This window comes from Amyelois transitella, chromosome 14 (assembly GCF_032362555.1).
Source record: "Amyelois transitella isolate CPQ chromosome 14, ilAmyTran1.1, whole genome shotgun sequence".
NCBI classification, from domain to species: domain Eukaryota; kingdom Metazoa; phylum Arthropoda; class Insecta; order Lepidoptera; family Pyralidae; genus Amyelois; species Amyelois transitella.
This window is the reverse complement of record NC_083517.1, coordinates 3,840,641-3,862,695: the sequence shown is the minus strand read 5'-3', so window position 1 is coordinate 3,862,695 and position 22,055 is coordinate 3,840,641. Positions and strand designations below refer to the sequence as shown.

The following is a 22,055-nucleotide window of genomic DNA, read 5'->3' as shown; positions in this document are numbered from 1 at the left end:
AATACATATACCCACAATCCACACATCCTGAAAGAATTACTGTATTAGGTAAGTTTTATTTTCAGAAATGCGTACTCTGTTTGATTTGATACTCCTAAGAGTGGTTAGGCAGAAAAATGACGACAAATGGAATTTTTAACATGACATTGTTTTTGGACCCGACATGTCGTTTTAACCAAAGTGCAAAATTTATGTTACATAATGGACATAACCGAAAAATGTTTTTTACTGAAGTCTAGGTCCAAACCGCAGGTAGAAAGCATTCTTTAAACATCGATTTTTGTAATTGTATTCAATTCCTTGGTAGGGATGTGACATTGCTGATAAAAAATCGATTTTTATATAATCGATTTATTTTTTAAGTATAAAAAATCGATTAACAAATAATCGATTTTTCTTAAGAAAATAATCGATTTTATTATATTGATAGATTTTTCCTAATTTTTCAATTTATGTTAAAATAAACGCCATATAAATATATCAATAGATTTATTCATTAAAAATAAACAATAGAAACAGTAAGTTCTTATATAATCAACACAAATTAAAGTTTTAACAATCAAGTTTGAAAAATGAAGTTTCAGCAACGAATAATGAATAAAATATCAACCGAATGTCGGTAAAATACTGTTCATCGACTAATTCCATCTAGAGAATGTTTGATTAAATAAATAAATAAATATATATGTATACGAGACAAATTACACAGATTGAGTTTGCCTCGAAGTAAGTTCGAGACTTGTGTTACGAGATGCTAACTCAACGATACTATAATTTTTTAATAAATACTTATATAGATAAACATCCAAGACCCAAGCCAATCAGAAAAAGTTCTTTTCTCATCATGCCCTGACCGGGATTCGAACCCGGGACCTCAGGTGTCACAGACAAGCGTACTACCGCTGCGCCACAGAGGCCGTCTATAAAGTAAATTAATCATCTAAACTGTTTTAAGAGCACAGAAAGAATGCACAGATGGCGTTAATGTAATATTATGGAGCTATGATAGTATTCTTTGGCAGTTCGCGTTCCGGGCTCCAAGCCAGAAGACAAAAACGTAATGTCGGAGTGCATTTATTGTATGATTATAAAAATCGATTTTTAATTGATTATTAATTTTAAAAAAATCACGTAAAAAAATCGATTTTTACTTTAAAAAAATCGATTTTTAATCGATTTTTTCCATAATCGATTTTTTTTTCACATTCCTATCCTTGGTTTCATTGTTTTTAATTTCAATCATTTGGACTTGTAATGAAATTTCCGCACAAAAGTTTCCTGTCCCCATAGCATGGCAAGGGCGACGAACTATCGCTGTTTCGCTTTTTATTATGACGTGAAATGGGACAGCGATAATTTTTCACTGGATAAAAATGGCGTCGCGTGCCATGCTATACGGCGGCTAGTCAACAAAAATTTACATCTTGAAAAATCTGATAAATGTATAACTCATATAAGTGTTGTTTAACCCATTGGCAGACAGCATCAGTTCCCTAAGGCCGTGCGCTGCGTTAAGCGGGTGCACGGCGCGGGCATCCGACGCGGGCATCCGTCGCGGGCATCCGCGTCGTGCTCCGTCGCGGACAAATAGCCCGTCGCGGGTATCCGCAACGACCTCCCGCTAAACGCAGCGCCGCCAGTACAATTTTAGACGTGCGGGTGTACAGTCGATTCATAATGGATTATTTGTTGATATACTACCTAGCCAAAAGACGACGTAGACAACAGCGGCAGCCAATCAGCCCATATGTCTCGTCCAGAATGTTGTGTGGAGAATTTGTAACCAAGTTTACGCTATTAAGAGAAGATGAGAGGAGATTTTTTAAGTATTTTAAAATGTCAACGTCTACATTTGATGAATTATTTTCGAAACTTGAACCATATTTGAAACATAGTGCTAATACTCTAAAAGTAAGAAGTGTATCAATTATATTACCAATAGAGAGGTTGGCAATAACGGCAAGGTAAGTAAATAAAATGTTTTTCTTGATATAAAATATTTTTATTTTGTCAGTCAAGATCACGCATGTATACAACCAAATCAGTTATTGGACTTATCATAATCATAAGTAACAGTAAAATCACAGTGATTGGATTTATCACTTATTATAATTAACAATATTTTAATCTACAATTACTTTAATGAGAACTAAGTATAACAATTTGGTAGTGTAGGTACATACGTAAAGTAAATCAAAATCACAGTCATTGTAATTATCATAATTAACAATATTATAAGGCTACTTCCAATCTTTGTCTTTCTTCAAATAGAGTATAAATGCAGTAAATAATTGATAATAGGATTAATGTTCTGCTTGAGTGTCATTTGTCAGTACGATGTTCGATAAATCCTCCAATGTAATAACATTTTCTTTTTCAATGTCAATTAATAAGTTTAATACCTTTGATCGAAACAATAATTTTTGATATGTAGACAATTTTTTTATGTTTGGCATAATAGATTTAAAAAATGACAAGTCTTCATCATTTTCTTCGTCCTTTTTGTGTTGTATGGATTGTAATAATTGTATTTCAAAAGGAGTCGGCGACGACGCCTTTTTACGCTTTGATTGTTTTTGCGTTTCTCTGCTTGCTGTGTCATTTTCATTTCCAGATGTACTGGTCTCAGGTATTAACACCTCACTAGTGTCAACTATTGGGTGTTGGGACAATTCAAGTGTACTTGTATGACCCGAAGAGTCGTCCTGAGAATTTTCCAAAGATTCTTGTCCTTCTACTCTTTTGTTAGAGTCCAGAAAAGTCATAATATTATAATAGCTGTACCCTTTTCCTTTTTTAGCACCAGAACCAGACTTAAGTTTCTTGTTACTAGCTTTGACTTTCGTATAGCAATCTCTCGCGGTTTTCCATCGCGCTTGTATTTTTTTTTCTGAAAAATGAAAAATAATACATACTTAAAAAATAATTTTGTATTTTTCACAGGTACTTAGTAAGTGGACATACTTTCGTGGATATGCACTTGGCGTACCATGCGGGACAATCTACCATCCGAAAAATTGTTAATGATGTCTGTCAAATTATATGGCAAAGACTGAAAGAAGAATGTATACCAGTATTTACACGTATGCGATGGGAAGACATAGCAGAAGGCTTTTTAAGCAACACAAATTTTCCTAACTGTTTAGGTGCTGTAGATGGAAAACATATACGGATTATAAGACCACCTCACAGCGGATCACTTTACTACAATTACAAACATTACTATTCCATTGTCTTGCTTGCAATGTGTAACGCAAACTATGAATTCACCTACATAAATGTTGGAATACAAGGTAAAGAATCTGACTCTTCAGTTTTCACCAACAGCACTTTATTTCAACAGATGCAGGATGAGCTATTAGATATTCCTCCTCCAAAATCATTGCCAGTGCTACAAAATAATAAACCAACCAATACTGCAGCTACCACACCAGTGCCATACGTCATAGTTGGAGATGAAGCGTTTGGACTGTCTACACATCTTATGCGACCATATGCGCGGGCTATTGCAATGGATCATAGAAAGAAAATATTTAATTATAGATTGTCAAGAGCTAGACGTTACATTGAATCAACCTTTGGAATAATGGCCAATAAGTTTCGAATACTTCATCGTCCACTTAACGTTTCTAGAGAACATGCCATTTGTTTCATAAAAGCAATTTGTATAATGCATAATTTTGTACGAAAAAGAGACGGATTCGGTAATATCAGCGATGTTGTCATAACACCCCGCCATATCCGCGATATCACAAATGGATTTGGGCTAGTTCAAAGAAACTCGTATACAATACGAGATCAGTTCGCTGATTACTTTGCCACAAACGGTAAGGTATCGTGGCAAGATCGCTGTATTTATTGATTATTTACTTAAGTTAAAAAAAATTTGCTCGTGAAGAGGTCACAATACAATAGTTAAATAACAATTAACATAAGTAAATACAAAATGTTTACTAAGCCTAAAGGTGGGTACAGACTATGTAACATATTACATGTTATTTTAACATGTTTTATATCATTCAGTGTCCACATTATCTGAAACTTGTTATATAGCAATGTCGTATAACATGTTATGTTATATAGTCTGTACCCACCTTAATAAATGAAAGAAGTAAATAATTATGTAGTAAATAAATTTATAAAGTCATAATAAAAAGTAAGAATTTACCTGTTGACTTTTTTTCTGTGTCACTGAAGTCCTCATAATTTTCGTATAATTCTTTACAAATCTCGAGCCATGCAGCTTGACGCGCATCCCTGTCTTTATACAAGTTGTTAGACAGATCCCATAAAGCGGGGCGACATTGCACTTCTAAAATAACACGTTCCGTATCAATATCACTCATGTTTATCAACTTGATTGTACAAGCACGGCGCGTGCGACACGGATAACGCAGCGGCGCTCACTGATTTTCTAGAAACATCTCCGCTCGCGTGCTCCGTCGCACGGACACGCGAGCGTACCCCCGTCGCCCGCGCCGCGTGTGACGGGCGTTCCGCCTTACGCAGCGCTGCTCTATGAATTTACATGAAACATCACGCCGCGCGGGTGCCCGCGCCGTGCACCCGCTTAACGCAGCGCACGGCCTAAATGTCAAAGCTACACGCTAGCACGCAAGCTACACGGATTACGACGATAACAGACATCACATCTTCAGGTTCGGTTGTCCTATTTCTATATTCTGAGTCTAGGGCACAGATAAACTCACATAAGTGCTCAGCCCAGCGAGTGGTACTCCATTGGCGGACAGCAACAGATCCCTGGGCGCTAGTCGGCCGGTGCGCCACGCTGGCTGCGGCGGGTACAGTCTTCGGATCTTCACCAGTCCCCCACCGCCGCAGACTGACATGCCAAGTCCCCGCCCATCCTTCTCCACCACCACAGTGAACGTGTTATCTGCGGACAAAACATTTTGTTTAATTTATGGTTGAGGATAGTGTAATCTAGAATGGTGAAGATCTGATCATAATTATACTAAAAGAAGGTTAAGGTTTGAAGACTCCAGTTTTCTTACAAAGCTAATAATTGTATACGAATTACCAAGTAATATAAATGTTATAAAACGAATACAAACTACTTTATTGTGTGTAAGATTATCTAACAGATAGTGTGGAACATAGTCCCTCCCTCGAGGCTTTGTCGAGATAAGTGGCTCTTTGTATGCATTCTAGGAAACTGTCTTATTGAATTTCTTTCTTTAATAACGGTGTATTGGGAATACAACTGAATGTAATAGACTTGATATAGCAAATTTAAATAATTGGCAGCATAAGAAAATAAATGCTAAGCTAAAAATAAATTTAAAATGAAAAATGATGCTGTGATTTTTCGTTGAACTATTTTTTCATGAATTAAAAAAGAAATTAAGAATATGGCATATATATAAAAACAAAAAAATAGTTTTTCAAGATTGAAAGACCATGACCAAAGCTGTATGGCATATTGAAGGAATTTAGATATAAATAGTTGACAGGTTTTTAGCCCTTTTATAAATATTAATAAACAAAAAAAAAATATTGCAACAGAGCATAAATCTCATGAAGAGAATGTGTTTTGTTTTCGTTACTATTGTACAGTATTCGTTGAGATTCAAAGAGAAATTGCTTTATGTCGTGTTTCTTGTTTCTCGTATTGACAATAATGCATATTCGAACGTGACTCGCGTTCCTCCGACGAAACTAACATTTATTTTCATAGTCCTCGATTTCAGAAATTATGCTACTGTCGTTTTGAAATGGTTCAAAGTAAAATTCGTGTTTTATGTGTATGAATATTTCTCGTTTCTGTAAGCGACAGAAACAAATTTTTACTCAAAAAGTTTCTATAGTACATGAAGATTGTCTGGTGATATGGAACTTATGAATAAAAAAAGTGATATTAATGATGCTTTCAATTTAGTATTGTCTATAACTACATAACAACTACAAATCGGTTCAGCAGTTCAAAGTTAATGGAGATAAAGAGTCAAATAAATTTGGACAATGCATTAATGCTAAAAGTACAAAGTTTACTAAATAATGGTTGGAGCTTAAGTGCGAGATTTTAATGTGCACTAAAGCGAGATATAAACTTAAGAAACGAATTTGGACCCAGGCCGCGCTGTAAATGTTTTATTGCGTATTTCTGCTGAAAGATGGCGGTGACTTCAAGGCGGTTTTATTGCGGTCCAATTTGAGTGATCGCTGGCAAGGTTACCCCAAGAGAATAAGCACTTTCGCCAGTGCAACTAATATGGATCGAGTATCTTTTCTTTTTTTTCGCTTTAGTTTCGCTAAGAGTTTTTTTTTAATTTTTAATGAATTTTTGCAAGGCCATCTGTTTCTTTTTCTATTTGACCCAATCAATCCAGTGGACCAGAGGCTTCGCTTTAAAGGCACGAAAGGTATATGTTATATTTACAGTCTGATCTGATCAGATTATAAGGGCTGAATGATCGGTGGCAATGACAGTTTTGGAGAACCTCAGGGTTGAATTAAGTGCCCTAACCAATGCACATCTTTACCGAATTTTTTGAATCGAATACGAGTATGTTTACATAGAGTACAAGAACTCAGGCAGAATCTAGGCTTTATTTTCTGGAATGATGGAACCAGCATTAAACTAAGTCATATAATTATGACCAGAAAAAGCGCACGCGGGTGCGACCGCGGATAAAGAAAAAAATCCGTTATCTCCCGTTCTCGCAGGAATTTCCAAACATCCATTCTGAGCGGACGTCTCCTAATTACAATCTACCTTCTGAATGAATCTGAATTTAAACTAAACGCGGCCTATCATTTTTATTAGACTCTGTCTAACCGCAAGGGAAAAGACCTGATTGTTTGTAAAATTAAGGCCGGCAGAACAAATTAAGATAACCGATAAATTATAGCTATAAGATAATAAGAGATAAAATGCTAGTATTAAAATATACCTCTAGCGCTCTATGCAAACACTGTCGCGTAGTGTTTATGATGACGTTGAAGGACAGCTATTTAAAGCCCCTGTAGGGGGACTTATAGGTTATGTACCTTTAATAATATATTCAGAACATATATACATTCTAATGACGTCGTTGCCCCTTGCGGGGTAGACAAAGCGAACAGTCTTGAAAAGACTGAAAGGCCGCGTTCAGCTTTATGGCTTATTAAGATTCAAATAATAGCAGGATACTAGCCTATATCGCCTACAAAAAGAATCCCAAGTTAATTAGAGTTTCCTTGATTGACTTAATGTTAGAAATGCTGAACAGATTTAATCATTGAACCCAATATAATCTATAATTAATATCGAGTTTCGATCTCGCAAATAGAAGGTGGATAACTGCCGATTCACGGTCAATTTAAGCCCTTTTAGTCAGTAACGGACGGGCGCCGTAAACATGAATTATACATTAGAGGCTTGTAGCTATAATCCCACAGTTAGTATACGGTACGAGTATATGTATATGTCGCAGTCATCTGGTAGAATCTACTATTTCATTGAATGATGAGCTCGTTCCTTGAATCCTATTGTTGTTGTTCCGAAATGACGGTTCGTGAAGCCGTTATCATTTTCACTGAACGTCATTTAGCGAAGACGTTGAATGCGATATAACCGACTTTGTAATGTTTAGTTTGGTTTCACAACTTGATATTTAACCTTATTAAAATAAACACATTATTTTTTCAAAAATAATGAACGAGTTAATCGTTCACTCAAATTGCATGTTTAAAAATGTGACTGCGACATATAGGTATGCGATCTTTGGCAGATTTAGGAATTGCTGTTAGTTGATAAATTGTCAATAATCCATACTAATAGTGTTATAAGAGAAAACAATAAAGTGGAATACGTAGCAAAAAACCTTAAGTTTGTACTTTTACTTAAGATACATATGTTATGTAGATTATGCAGGTGTTTTATGAAAAAGGCCTAAGGTATCTTTATCTTTGTTTCATTGTTCACAAGTTTTACGTGTGATGAGTGTAAGAAGGATGAGAAGAGAAGAGTAAATGTAAATTTACTCTATAAATAGAATTCGTAAAGCACAATGGATGGAATTAATTTTAAGTGCAATATCGAATACCTACTTTAGTGGGTGTAGAAAAACTAATTGGATTAACTTTAAATTAAGATCTAATGAGGGAATGAACCTTGTATTTTTAAATACGAGTTTGAGTGCGAACTGCGAAAAAATAAAAAAAAAATCTAATTATTTTCTGCGTGACTCACGAAATAGCGTGTACCTAGAATTGAATTGTAGTAATTTTCTTTAATAAACATCATGCAAGGCCTAGATTATTGTTTTTTTTTTTGTATTAGTAATTATAAGAGCGCCTAATTAATTTTTGTTCTAACACAAAATCAAGGCACAAGATAAATTCATAGTCAAATACCATTGAACCTCATAGTACCAAATTATTAAGAAATTCGAAGGCGCTCGCAGCCTTATTTCCGCGGTAATTTCGGGTAATCCTCAATTACTGCACCATGCTGTCAGTCAGTTACTCTAGTTATAAGATCGACGATAGTTTAACTTGCTCTTAGTTCTAGTATTTAGGCAAGTCTACTAATAGCGAGAACAATATAAGTTGACACAAAGCACTTTGCCCCTATTGTGCCAGTTTCCGACCAACAGCTGAACGCGCTACATCTATGTACCTACTAGTTTCAATATTGGACAAGTTCGGACAAGAAACGACTATTTGATAGTGGTGAAACTTCCTAAGGATCATTCTGGTATGAAAAAGTCAATCAGCTGGCCGTGTGGTGGTATTATACAAAGAACATAAAAGAAAATATTAAAATTTGGCGCATGTGCATTTATGTAGGTATTTCTCCAGTAGACGTGGTTTAAAATGTAAAATAATCAGTATTAAGAACTTCAAAGAATATTGAAATTACGTACAATGGCATAAATATTATCTGATTTAGTTGTAACAATTAGAAATGGCGACCATCGAAAGCTGACCTACTGCGACTAATCACTGTGAGACTTGAGTCGTGACCCGCAGCCATTGTTCACCCGGATCTACTTAACATTGCTGAACGGTTAACCAACTTTCTGGTTGAGGGATAAATACGAATCATGTTGCAAAATAAGGGAGTGTTGCCAATTCCTTTAATAATGTTTTTTACTTAATCTCTTTTGCATAATATACAAATTTATGGCACAATTGGTGGACTTTACGAAAAAGTATAGTATTATTGTATTATCTACCAGTCAACTATTGAGTCTAACAGAAAACTTAAAGATGTGTTCTGGGCACACTCGTGCAGGTCTGTTATGCGGATATTGTACACCATTTATAAATTCAGTTTCAATCAATATTACTTTTTTATATAGATTTTTATATTGTCATCAAACAAGTTTTTTTGAAATTAAAATAGAGTTTGTGTCGATAAAGATGTGTATAAGGTGCTTCTACTGAAACGAGGAAATTATTTTATTTAAAGCTTTGATAATGGTAAAAAGCACTTTCATTATTAAACTGTACTTTTTTATAAATTACACTGAATTTTAATTTTATACTCAGAAAAAAATTACGTCCCTTTTTCTACGTGTATATTGTTCTTCAATATAAAATTTTTTCGCACTAGGATTTTTAAATCACTATGTAGCCTCGTCTGCCTATTCGAGCATCGCGTGTTATGGATCATTGGCCGCGCACTTTATGCAATCCTATTCTATAAAGCTAATTCACTTCACTTCTAGTTTCAGGAAGAAGTACTAGAATATTATTTGAGACTATTTCGATGCATTCTTTTTTGTATTGGTGCCGTGTGGCTCCCGGCACCTATACAAAAAAGAACAGAACCACTCCGTCTCTTTCCCATGGATGTCGTAAAAGGCGACTAAGGGATATGCATACAAACTTCAGATTCTTTTTTAGGCGACGGGCTAGCAACCTGTCACTATTTGAATCTCAATTATATCATTAAGCCAAATAGCTGAACGTGGCCATTCAGTCTTTTCAAGACTGGTGGCTCTGTCTACCCCGCAAGGGATATAGACGTGACCATATGTATGTATGTACTATTTTGATGTTGATGATAATTATTTTCACTTCATTTTTTAAAGCAATACTTTTGTATCGGTGACATGAAAAAATGTCATAGGCGAATACTACGTGTTCGCCGCGAACTAAGTTATTTATACAATTGTGAATATATCAGTATCTACTTAATCAATATCAATTTTCCTCAAACTTGAAAATTCCATTGACAGATCCTACATACATTTTAAATTTGATCAATATCATACCAATAGTTAGAAAATTATCACATTATAAACACACATACCTACATTTCAAATTATCTTTGGCACAATGCTTACTAAGTGGATGTATCCGCCTAAATGATTTCACAGAGAATAGATATCAGCCAGTCACACTATTTAAAAAAATAATAAAATAGAGCGCCGAAACATAACCGTAGGGGGGAAATACTTTGGAAATCTAAGTGAAGTGAGAATTCAGAATCAACATGTGACCTGTTCACGCGTACGCCCACCTCATGGAAAACTTTGTAAACCTATTGTAGTCATGGGGATATTGATTTATTAGACTGCGATTTTTGAAAAGAATATACTTACAAGGGTTATTTTGTATGAGAAGACCATATGAAAGGGTTATTTGTATTTTGAATAATATAGAAAAAGTTTTAGGATTATATTATGTACGTATTTTGTTGGTAACAAAGATCGGAATACGAGATTTAAATAAGAATGCAGAGTTTTTGTTGATTTGATAGTAAAAAAGAAATACATTGGTATTTTTTCATAGATAGACGTTCTAGAGGTAGAATATAGTCAAAGTATACTTGTATGAATAAAAATAATTGGTGTAAAAATAGGCGAATGCGAACTAATTGTTCCGGAAGCCATTGCATGGTGGTTAGTTGGTCAATGCCCTATTTATGCCCTGGGGTATAGGGCATCCAGCCGACCTCCATTGTTCGCGTTTTTCTCCAATACTCAATTATCCATGATAAATGAGGACCGCGGAAAAGGCGGTTTTTACCGTCCCATTGTTGTGAGAAACTGCTGATATGTAACAATCGTAGAAATCTTAGTGGCTTTACTTTTATGATAACATAATTTTGTGTATTGAACCAGCTTTCGCCCGCAGTTTTGCGTTAAACTGATATTCCCGACAGAATTCTAAAACTACGCCGAAATAATATCGCCGTTTCGCTTTTTATTATGACTTGAAAGAGGACAGCGATAGATTTTCGCGCGAAAAGAAAAAACGGCGTCGCGCTTGCTACGGGGCAGGTTTTTGTCCGTTTTAAAGCTTTAAGCTATATTTTCATCATGTTCCATTAAAATCGATTCTGTGAAGAAGTAAAAAACAAACTTACTTACGTATTAATAATATCAGTTGGTATAGAATTTTCTCTATGGCTACGCTCTCGTGGAATAAAATAAAAAAAAATTAGCCTTTGTTTCTTTCTTTTATTGACTACCAGATTAGCATTAAACGGGAACTTAGACTAAATAACTTTGAAGGAAGGATGCAATTTTAAGGGTGTTTAGCCGATTACTAAGTGATAAACATAATGAACTTGCAAAACATTTGTTACTGGGGAAAAACGACGCTAATGTTAGAAGAATCTTTGGTAAGAATTGATTCTGCTTCGCAAACTTAGCAGCTTACGGCCGCCAAACTTATACAAGCAAAGATATTGCTTTTGTTTTCCTGCACGTTTTTACTCGTGTGTGGGAAGTTGCCAAGTAATCTTTTCGTAATTGCTACATAAGTATCATATTTATTAAGTATGTGTAATATACCTATATACCTAAACACATATTTTGAAAAAGGAAGGTATGTAATTCAGCAGTGGATGTCCTGCAACTGATATGATGATGAAGGAATGTTGAGTATAATAAGTATTATAGCTGTAATAGATAATAATGTGTATAAATGAATGCTCTATTGTTCTTACAATGAGTATTAGGTAAAATTGCTAAAAAAGACCAGCATCGAAATTGTTGTGCGACAAATTTGTTTCAAGATCCATTTGAGCGATATCCTTTCAGTAAAAATATAAATATAAAAACGGTGAAAAAGTAAAGCTTTTAGTAAGTCAGACATATTTCAGTCTTATTTTTAAGGATGAGTTGATGTTTCGCTAAAAACTAGGTCATAGAGTACCAAATATTATGTAAAGTGTAACTTTTCTTGTCCTCATTTTCCGGCGTCTTAACTATGGTAATATTATGCTAAAAATAATAATTAATGCAAAGTGCCCCTTCTATTATCACCATCTTCTTAAACTGTGAAAGTTGTCCTTTACTGCTACTTAAGATTGATAAAGCTTCAGAAAAACAAATTCACAAAATTGTTTCAATATGTTTTAATTTAAAATTCACTTCTATTTACTAATAATACTGGCCATTTTAATAAAACAAGTAACGATTAAATATTTGATATTAAAATTTGAAATTTATTGGGTTTCGCAGTAAAATTAAGGCAAATGTAAGAATATATACAATAATGTAAGTGGTAAGTACTGGCTTACCTCCTGTCGCTAATCCCGGTTACATCATAATTCACCCCTTTGGGGAGAAGGAGAGTAGCTAAGTCATGTTTTTACACAAAGCGACCCCCGTCTTCCTCCGCAACCTTTGCAGGAAAACCTGACGCGTATTGGAAAAGCTGCATAAGATTAATGTGCTTCCCCCTATGCTGCCTCTAACAACTTTCATGGGAAAGAAGTGGTCCTATTCACTAGTGCGCGGGAACCACACGGCACGTGATAAAAACTAAAAGTCTTCATCGTCACTAACCATCAGGTGATATGGAAGACAAAAGCCTAGTTCAATATTGAAAATAGTAATTGCCTCGTGTGACGCATTTATACGTCATTCATAAATTAAATGAGAGTATTTGTGCACATTAAATATTCCCAGAATATCGTCACATTCGGGATTCGGGAATGTTTTCAGTAATTAGCAATCGCGTTATGTAATTATTGCCAATCGTAAATGTTTCGCAATTAAGCAGAGCATGAAGATCGTTCGCAAATAAGTACATTTATAGTGAAGTTTACAGGGATGTTAATGTGATTTTATTTCCCCTTCAGCTTGTGTTTGAATACGGATTTGTCTTGTAAATACTACAGATGTATTATAATGTAGTACAAGATAACTGTATGTACGAAACATGAAATCACACGTCTTTTCTAGGCAGAGACAACATTTCCAGTTCACACGGTCCCTGTATACTTACATATTTCTCTGTTTTATATGCTTCTAACTCATAAAACTCTTCATACAATGCAAACTCGTCGGTAGAGGTGCTCTATACCAAATAAGGTATTAAACTCCTCGTAGTAACATACATTTGGATTACTAAGTAGTTTGTTTCCGCTACATCTAACTCCAATAGTTTAATAGATTGCAGGTAGATTGAAAACAATCATGTGAAAGTTTCAGGTATTCTTCTTTTTTATTCAAGTTGAGCGTTCAAAAAGTCAACGAAGACTTTTTTTCACAAAGGAAGAAACATTTGCATTCAAGGACTTTTGACACCAGCAATGTATACTTAGTAACATTAAAAAAACAATAAACGGATAAATTTGGATAAAAATCGGAATATATTTAAATGCTAATTACATAGCCGATTGTTTTAATATATTTAATACAAAATGTATTAGGTACTAAGATCAATTTGTAGATGATTTTGGAAAATCGAGCCATCAATTGCTACTTCTACTATTCTATGATTTTAATAAATTAAGTCTAGGTACAGGTCTGAAACGCTTTGCATGAATTATAAGCATTGTTCGTGGGTTTAGTGAGCTTAAGACAAATTACACTAATTAAATGTATTATATGGTCTAATTGTGAATGAGACATTTTGTAAAGTCTACTACAATGATATATTTTTATTAAATAATTTTTGCATAAAAATAAAAATTTCTTTAGAAAAGAAAGAAATTTTTAGGTCAAAGAAGGATGCATTCTTGGAGCCGCTGATATGCTAAGGAAAATTGACTTCATGTAACGAGAAGGGGCGAGGACAAAAAGAAGATTAAATTTATTAATAGACAAGGTATATAAATAACAACAAGACCGCCTCTTAATATTCCCTAGTTATCTTTATATTTTACTGCACAATAAAGTGTTTTTCGTTCTTTTTTTTCCAAGGCGAGTATTAAAAGCTGATGTATGTCAAAACTTGTAATTTCTTTTTTTTTAAATACTCTAACTCAGCATTTGTAACAAAAATATAAAATAAATGGGTTCATTTAAAAGCAATTCGCAGAGGACAATATTAATTAAAAAATCCTCTCGAAATGGACCGTGTACCAATATCCTGGTAATCTAATATCGGGAATTTCAGGATCTCAATTTTCATTGATATCGCCAATATTCCTTTAGGCAATTGAATTACCGATGCGCAAATTTTTATACAAAAGTCGATGATAAGATTTAGCACATTTTCGAAGGGGAAATTTGAAATTATCTTTCAGATTATTTTATAAGCAGATGCCATGCTCTGTTCTTTTCGGAATTTTAGAATAGTACCACTTTATCTCTTTCCCGCGGATGTAGTAAGAGGTAAACATACAATCATTCCATCTTTTTCTGCTGAAAATTTAATTAAATTTTTTGCCATTTTTAATATCCATATTTTTATATCCAAAAAGCAAAAGCCTGGTATAAAATAAACTAAATGGTAATATTTCATTATTTAAACAGGTCATTGAAGCCAAAGTTTCAGCTGATTTAAGAAATAAAGCTGAAATACCTTAATGAAGCTCGTAACAGAAGATAAAACTTTTGACAGGGGTTCCTGGAGCGGGTCGGGTCTGATACAATGAGATGTCAATTACTCAGTTTCACCGCGAAATTCGGTGCGAATATCTAAATGGTTGTTTTATCTCCCTTTTTAGATTATGGACGCTCTTGTCGTAGAGAAAAGAGAATCGTCGATTAATTTTTCTATTCGGTAATTCTTTTATATCCAGCTGAACATGGCTTTCGTGCCCTTTTCAGTCTTGTACGGTTTCCTAACTTTCCAATGTGCTGTTTTAATTTTGTAAATACCTATAGAGATATAGAGTAAATTTCACGCAGGTGGAGCCGCGTGTCTTAATAACGACGTAATATGAACGCGTGTGTATATAATTAATGAAGAGAAATGAATAGATTTATTTTCAAAATTGGATTCCAGGTATCACTTATTGACGTCACATCACTTAAATCTAATTATAACTACTTATCACTTACCATCGCTGATGAATGGGTAAACTGTTCGGAGTTCGGCTTCGTAAGCCTCCAGGGAGATGGCTGGTGCGATGGGAGGAACGTAATCCTCCTCCGGAGACCTCTCGCTGCCATAACCCTGGTCGAACCCAGGGTCCTGGAGCTTCCATACAGGTTCCGCATCGGACCCTGAAAAGACGCAGGTAAATCAGCATTTGATTCAGCATCATTGGCTAGTTCTATTGTATTGGACCGAAATCTGTAATAATAGAATAAGCTTTGAAGAAAGAAATAAATCTATATTCATATAAGGATATTTTCAATACCATCTTAAAGATGGAATTCCTGAAAACAGGAGAAAAGGTACATATAGTATCGTGGTGAAAATATCAACAAAGTTTAAAGAGATGTAAAAGGTATAAATATGATAATTCCGGTTATCCGTTATGATAAACATGTAACTACAAAACTTTACTCGTAAAAATAGACAGTTGTATGAACATCCTATAGATATACTAATTTGTGATGACGACACACAGATGATGATAACACACAGCCGTGTGGTTCCCGGCACCATTACACAGCCGTGTGGTTCCCGGCACCATTACAAAAGAATAGGACCACTCCATCTCTTTCCCACGGATGTCGTAAGAGCCGACTAAGGGATAGACTTGGGATTCCTCTTTAATGTAAATCCCTGCCAATCTAAGGTCTGCCGCGCCGATGGATGCATGGCTAGGGGCGAGCCTAGTCTCGAGCGTGCCACTTCCGCCATGGGGTTGGGCGACCCCCAGGTAATGGCTAGCCTTACCCTGGCATGCGGGGCTCTGCTGGGGCGGACAAAATTTTTCCCTAGCGTCTCGTGGGAATCGCATTATGAACCTTAAAAAGCATATAAATGGCGGCGATGGTGTCCGCACCCCATCACGTCTCGTTCCCGGCGGGAGCGGTATGCGGTCTGCTGAAAGCCGCTTTGCGACGATGAATGTAAGAGGAGGAATGAAGGATAAGATTGAGGAAGTATGCCAGATGATGGATGAAAGACGTTTGGATGTGTTGTGCGTGAATGAAACGAAGCGGAAAGGATGCGACGCGACGCAGCACGGCCCTTACACGGCGTATTGGTCTGGAATTTCCAGTACCAGCCGAGGCTGTCAAGGGGTCGGTCTAATTCTTTCTGCACGAATGGCTGAGTGCGTGAATGAGTATGAGTGTGTCAGCCCTCGTCTTCTATGGATTAGGCTGAAAGTTGGAATCACTCGGATCTTCGTTCTAGGTGTTTATGCACCTTGGGATGTGGGTTCGAGGGGTACAACATCAGCAAAAAGCGAAAACGAGGAGTTCTGGAATAGTGTAAGAGAAGTATTGAAAGTTACCAAGCCAAATGAGAAGATTATTATGTTAGGTGATTTTAATGGATGGGTGGGTGTAAAGCGTGATGGATATGAAAAGGTGCTTGGTGCGTTTGGTGACGAAAAGGTGAATGATAATGGAAGAAGTGTATTAGAAATTTGTCTAGAGTGGGATCTTTTTGTGTCGAACTCAATGTTTCAACATAAAGAGATCCACACCTACACAAGAGTGGAAGGTATTTTAAAAAGTATGATAGACTTTGTGATTGTAGATGAAAGATTGAAGAACAAAGTGCTGGATACCCGTGCATATCGCGGTGCTGGCATTGACTCGGACCATTTACTGGTGATATCCCGGATAAGGGGTATCTTCAATCGCTGGCGGCACAGGGTAAGGGAGCAAACCAGCGCTTTGGAAAGAGTAAAAGTGGAAAATTTGCAAGATATGGATGTAGGTAAGAAGTATATTAATAGACTGAAGGATGAATTTGAAGATTTAGATGAAATGAGCGATATTGAAGATGGATGGAAGGAACTTAAAGAAAGAATTGTGAAAGTAGCTGTTGAAGTGTGTGGTGTAAGTAGAAGAAGGAAAGGAAAAAATCACAAAAATGCGTGGATGAGTAAAGATGTGCAAGAACTTGTGCGATTAAAGAAGAAAGCATGGCTGGATTTGTTAGCAGCAAAAGCTAACTTAAGAATGCAAGAGGTTATAGATGAAGATGTGAATGAAGCACGTAAGGAATATAAGAAAATGAAAGATTTGGTTAAGAAAGCTGTGATTAGAAAGAAAGAAGAGTATAAAGAGGATTTTGATAAAAGGCTATCAGAAGACTTTCAGTCAAATCTGAAAGTATTCTGGAAATCCGTAAGGTCAGCCCGAGGAAATACTATAACCAGAGAGCTGACTAGGATCAGATGCCAGGATGGTAGCGTTGTGAAAGGAGAAGAATGTGTACTAAAGATATGGAAGGACTATTTTGAAAGTTTATTTGAAAAAAAGGAAGGAAATAAGAAAGATTTCTGCTATAGCGAAGAAAAAGAGAATGAGATGGAAGGCGAAATTGAAATGTTCGAAATTGTGGAAGCACTTAAGAGTATGAAAGCGGGAAAGGCTGCTGGGTGTGATAGAGTGTCGGTCGAGATGCTTAAAGCAGGAAAAGGCGTAGTAGCTAGTCAGTTGTACTGCCTTTTCAATTTGTGTTGGAGAAGCGGCCGAGTACCAAAAGATTGGTGTAAGGCTGTTATCGTGCCACTTTACAAAGGAAAAGGGTCACAGCCGGACTGCAAAAATTATCGTGGTATAAGCCTGCTTAGCGTCGTCGGCAAATTGTATGCTAAGGTATTGATTAATAGAGTCAGGAATGAAACTGATGACAAAATATGGGATGCTCAAGCGGGATTTCGAAAGGGAATGGGATGTACTGATCAGCATGTCAATTCTGCTATTTTATTTTAATCCGAAACGGATCTGAAACGCATTGATTACAACTTTTGGTATTCTACTAACAATTTGTCAAAACGAAGCCGTAACGCATTGGTTACGCAGCCGAAACGGTTTGGTTGTCGTATTCTGCTAAAGGACACGTTACCTTCCGTTTGCCGTTCGGCTATTATTTCGTATTCTGATAAGTTTTTGACAGTTGGTCCGGCAGAAACGCAACGGTTCTGCATTGGTTGAATTGTCCAAAGTTACGGTTTTGCATCGGCAGCAAATAACCAACCGCTTCCGTTTCATTTGCGTTTCAGCTATCAACGTAAAGTTACTGGTATACCGTTTGACAATATAAACGCAACTGTAACCAAGCTGAAACGCATCCGAACTGTTTCGGTTAACAAATAGCAGAATTGGCCTGCTGGTCTTTTCCTTGCGGTGCATAGCCGAAAAGTTTTTGGCCAAGAGTCAAAAAGTCTATTGCACATTCGTAGATCTGGAAAAGGCCTATGACAGAGTTGAGAGGAATGAATTGTGGTCAGCACTTTCTATGCATGGGGTGAGCAGTCTCTTAATACGAGCACTGAAATCCTTATATGAGGATTCGAGTGCTTGTGTCAGGATAAACGGAGCGCACACTGAGTGGTTTAAGATTGAGAAAGGCGTTAGGCAAGGATGTGTTGCGTCACCGTGGCTGTTCAACCTATTTATGGATAGCTGTTTGACAGATTTGAAAGAGTCTAAAAGTGGATTAAGGATGAATGAGTTACTCGTCAAATGTCTGCTCTATGCCGACGATCAGGTTATACTGGCGTCATCAGCGGAGGAGTTACAGGAGATGGTAAACTGTATGCATGAAGCTTTAAAAGAGAAAGGAATGAAAGTGAACGTAAGTAAAACTAAAACACTGGTTTTTGAAATGGAGAAAGAAATGACAGCATGTAATATTTTGATTGGAGGAGAAAAAGTGGAGCAAGTGAAAGAGTTTGTATATCTAGGATCAAAGTTTACATCAGATGGCAAGTATGATAGTGATATTGAAAGGAGAGTGAACGCGGGGAACATGGTGAATGGAGCTTTGCATGCCTTTATGAGCAGTCAGAAACTATCCAAAAAGGCTCGACTGGCTGTGCACAGGGGCGTGTTGGTCCCGACATTAATGTATGGGAGTGAAAGTTGGGTATGGCAAAAGAAGCATGAAAGCAGAATAAATGCAGTGGAAATGAGAGCGTTAAGGAGTATGATGGGTGTGAAATTGAGTGACAGGATAAGGAACAGCGTGATAAGGGAATGTTGTGATGTGAAAGAAGATGTAGTTACAGGAATAGAAAAGGGTATGTTAAGATGGTTCGGTCATGTGGAGAGGATGAATGAAAGCAGGTTGACTAAGCAGATATACAAGGAGAGTGTGGAGGGAAAGGTCGGAGTGGGAAGACCTAGACGAACGTATCTTGATCAAATTAAGGACGTCCTGGTAAAGGGTCAGGTCAAAAGTACCCGAAACCGCCGAGCTTGTATGAAGAGAGTTATGAATGTGGACGAAGCGAAAGAAGTATGCAGAGATCGTGGCAAGTGGAAAGAGGTAGTCTCTGCCTACCCCTCCGGGAAAGAGGCGTGATTTTATGTATGTATGTATGTATGTATACTAATTTGTGAAATGGCATTTAATAAGATACTAAAAAGTCTTTAAATTTATAAACCACTGGGGACGTATTTATCTATTTAGCTAACAGAAACATCAATAGAATAGAAATATCAAAGAGGATTCCGGCATAAATGAAACATAAAACACTCGCTTTTAGATTAATGATTACAGATAGTTTGCCGGAGACTGGCGCCCATTACGCGCCCGAGACTAATGCTTTAGCTCCGTGTTCATTTACCCGCTCCGATTGGTGGATTCTCATCCTCACTTATAATATCTATAAATGTACTTACTTATTCTATTTTTGAGTTATTGTAAAGAGTAGCTTCTCTGCCTGTGTAGATTGGAAAAGTCAATCATTGGCAAAATTGGAAAGGTTGCCTTTTCAATTTTGCCAATGATTGACCTGTCACTATTTTGAATCGCAATTCCGTCATAAAGGCATGCGTGGCTTGAATTGTAGGCTCTCCTTACCCCGTAAGGTAAAAAAAACGTGAGTATTTCTATGAATGTATGCATGTAATATAATATAAAACTTAATTTAATTACAGTCAACCTTTTTTTGAGTTTAATACGAATTATAAGGAGTAGTATACCTTTAAGCAAATCGGTTTGGAAAAACGGCTGTGAAAGTCAATAGATGTTACTTCATTCAATTATCGTATATATGTATAAGAATAAATAGTGTTACTAGTCTTTTTTTCACTTTATACTAACAGATTACAAGAAAATTCCATGGAAAAGTAGCCCCGGGCAGCAGATGGCAAATCAAAGCTCGGGTTGTTTGAAGAAGTCTTGTAAGATGATGTACAAACATGCTCAGGTCAGAGTTCTTGGAACTTAAATAAACCTCAATGTTTACTTGTAAAGGAGCACCGCAGGGCAAGATACTTGGTCCTTTACGATTTGCTTCGGCGGCGTTTGTTTAACGAATTACAGTTTTTGACAAATAATACGTATCGACAAATTTTTTATCTGTTTTTAGTTATAGGTTGGGTTTGCAACCTACGCATTAAAATTTTATCAGCTTTTCCATGTCTAATTTTTAGCAAGTAATTTGGCATAAAATATGTTACTAATACTTACTAACTAAATCTTCAACATACTGTTTTTCAGTGACACGAAAATACTGTGGTATAGGAAACTCCTGAATTACCTTTCGTAAAATATGGCGGTGTAGGGTAAAATATGGAGGTAAGGGTGAAATATTGACATTCTGAATTAGTATCTTAGAGTTCAACAACGTTGATTTAAGGCCGAGTTCAGTTCTATTTAATTCAGTAAGATGAGCAAAAATCGCTGATATACTAGTTATAAGTATTTAGGTATGTCTACGCCTTAAATAGTAAATATACTTTTCCAAGAATTATGTGCAATTATGCAGAAGTAAGGAAAGATGACCCCTCCGGGAAAGAGACGTGTTTAAAAACTACATAACATTTATAAATATAATGTAGTTATTGAGGAGCACTAAAATCTGATCGCATTGAGGTGGTCCTCGCTACTTATAGGCCATCAGAGGCATAAAACTGAATTTTTACTCACAACATTCTCAGTAAAACTGTTCACAAAAACACTTTTGTAAATAAAATATGAGGTAAATTACCATTTTGTGAACGTTGCTACAAAATATACTGTTATTAAAATTGTAGTTAGGTTACGCTGCAGCAAAATTTAAATTTTGCAGGTTACGAGAAAAGGGAGTTGATTTACTTGAACTGCCAGAACTGCAGTCTAATTCTGCAGGTACCAGGTAAGATTTTAGTCAAAGTCAGCTAGGATGTGACCACAGCTCCCTCCGCATCCGAGTAGGTAATACTTATTTCTCGTTTACATATAATTCCTCTCAAAAATTTCGAGATATACTTTCTTAGTGCTCCACCTATACTTACTAAGAAACATACCTACATATCACCTTGTCTTTTTACTCTACGGGGTAGACAGGGCCAACAGTATCGAAAAGACTGACAGGGTCAAGTTCAGCTGTATGGATTAATGATGGCGTTGAAAAAATTACTGTAAGAAGTATATTTTATATGTATATGCTAATATTCCAGATTCTAAACCAAGCACCATATTTCTTAAAGATAGTAATTTCTCAAATTCGTACACGTTCGATAGACCTTTTTGTCATTTTACAAGAAAGGTTTTTTTGAAGTTGCTAATGAAAAATATTGAGTTGGAAATGTTCTTTTATAAAAATAAATCCATATTCTTGCCAATGTGACTATTTCATTACCAACATTTGCCTGTGGCCTCTTGTGTCTAGATTATGATTTCTTTATCTATTTCAATATATGTATATATACGTCCTTTGTTCTTTCCGTCCGATTTGTGACTTTGTAAGAAATCATTCGTTTGGAAAAAAGTTATCCAAGTTACGGAAACAAAACAACATAGGTAAGCTAAGTATGTATATTCCGTATGCAAATATAGACACATTATCG

At 36.0% G+C, this 22,055-nt stretch overlaps 3 protein-coding genes across 3 annotated transcripts in view; 1 reads left to right on the top strand and 2 right to left on the bottom strand.

Annotated features, from left to right (window-relative positions):
- LOC106130842 (uncharacterized) overlaps positions 1-22,055 on the bottom strand; it is a 63,728-nt gene that overhangs the window by 12,248 nt on the left and 29,425 nt on the right. Inside the window, exons 3-4 of the mRNA XM_013329772.2 lie at positions 15,201-15,365; positions 4,710-4,897 (exon numbers count right to left, since the gene is read on the bottom strand). Coding sequence (XP_013185226.2) covers positions 4,710-4,897; positions 15,201-15,365 — 353 coding nt within the window. The remainder of the gene's footprint in view (positions 1-4,709; positions 4,898-15,200; positions 15,366-22,055) is intronic.
- Positions 1,499-4,167, top strand: LOC106141299 (uncharacterized). Its single transcript, XM_013342950.2, has 2 exons — positions 1,499-1,964; positions 2,944-4,167. Exons 1-2 carry the CDS (start codon positions 1,678-1,680, stop codon positions 3,860-3,862), a joined length of 1,206 nt encoding a protein of 401 aa, XP_013198404.1. The 5' UTR covers positions 1,499-1,677; the 3' UTR covers positions 3,863-4,167.
- LOC106141300 (uncharacterized) lies at positions 2,095-4,587 on the bottom strand. The gene is made up of 2 exons (XM_060947791.1): positions 4,169-4,587; positions 2,095-2,890 (listed from the first exon to the last, which is right to left on the bottom strand). Exons 1-2 carry the CDS (start codon positions 4,344-4,346, stop codon positions 2,304-2,306), a joined length of 765 nt encoding a protein of 254 aa, XP_060803774.1. The 5' UTR covers positions 4,347-4,587; the 3' UTR covers positions 2,095-2,303.

Bases quoted from the DNA above. Each gene is read 5' to 3' on its own strand.
- LOC106141300 (XM_060947791.1), bottom strand. From the start codon at position 4,346: ATGAGTGATATTGATACGGAACGTGTTATTTTAGAAGTGCAATGTCGC. The intron at 2,891-4,168 runs GTAAATTCTTAC...TTCATTTTTCAG, and splicing joins CACAGAAAAAAAGTCAACAG to AAAAAAAAATACAAGCGCGA.
- LOC106141299 (XM_013342950.2), top strand. From the start codon at position 1,678: ATGGATTATTTGTTGATATACTACCTAGCCAAAAGACGACGTAGACAA. The intron at 1,965-2,943 runs GTAAGTAAATAA...TATTTTTCACAG, and splicing joins AGGTTGGCAATAACGGCAAG to GTACTTAGTAAGTGGACATA.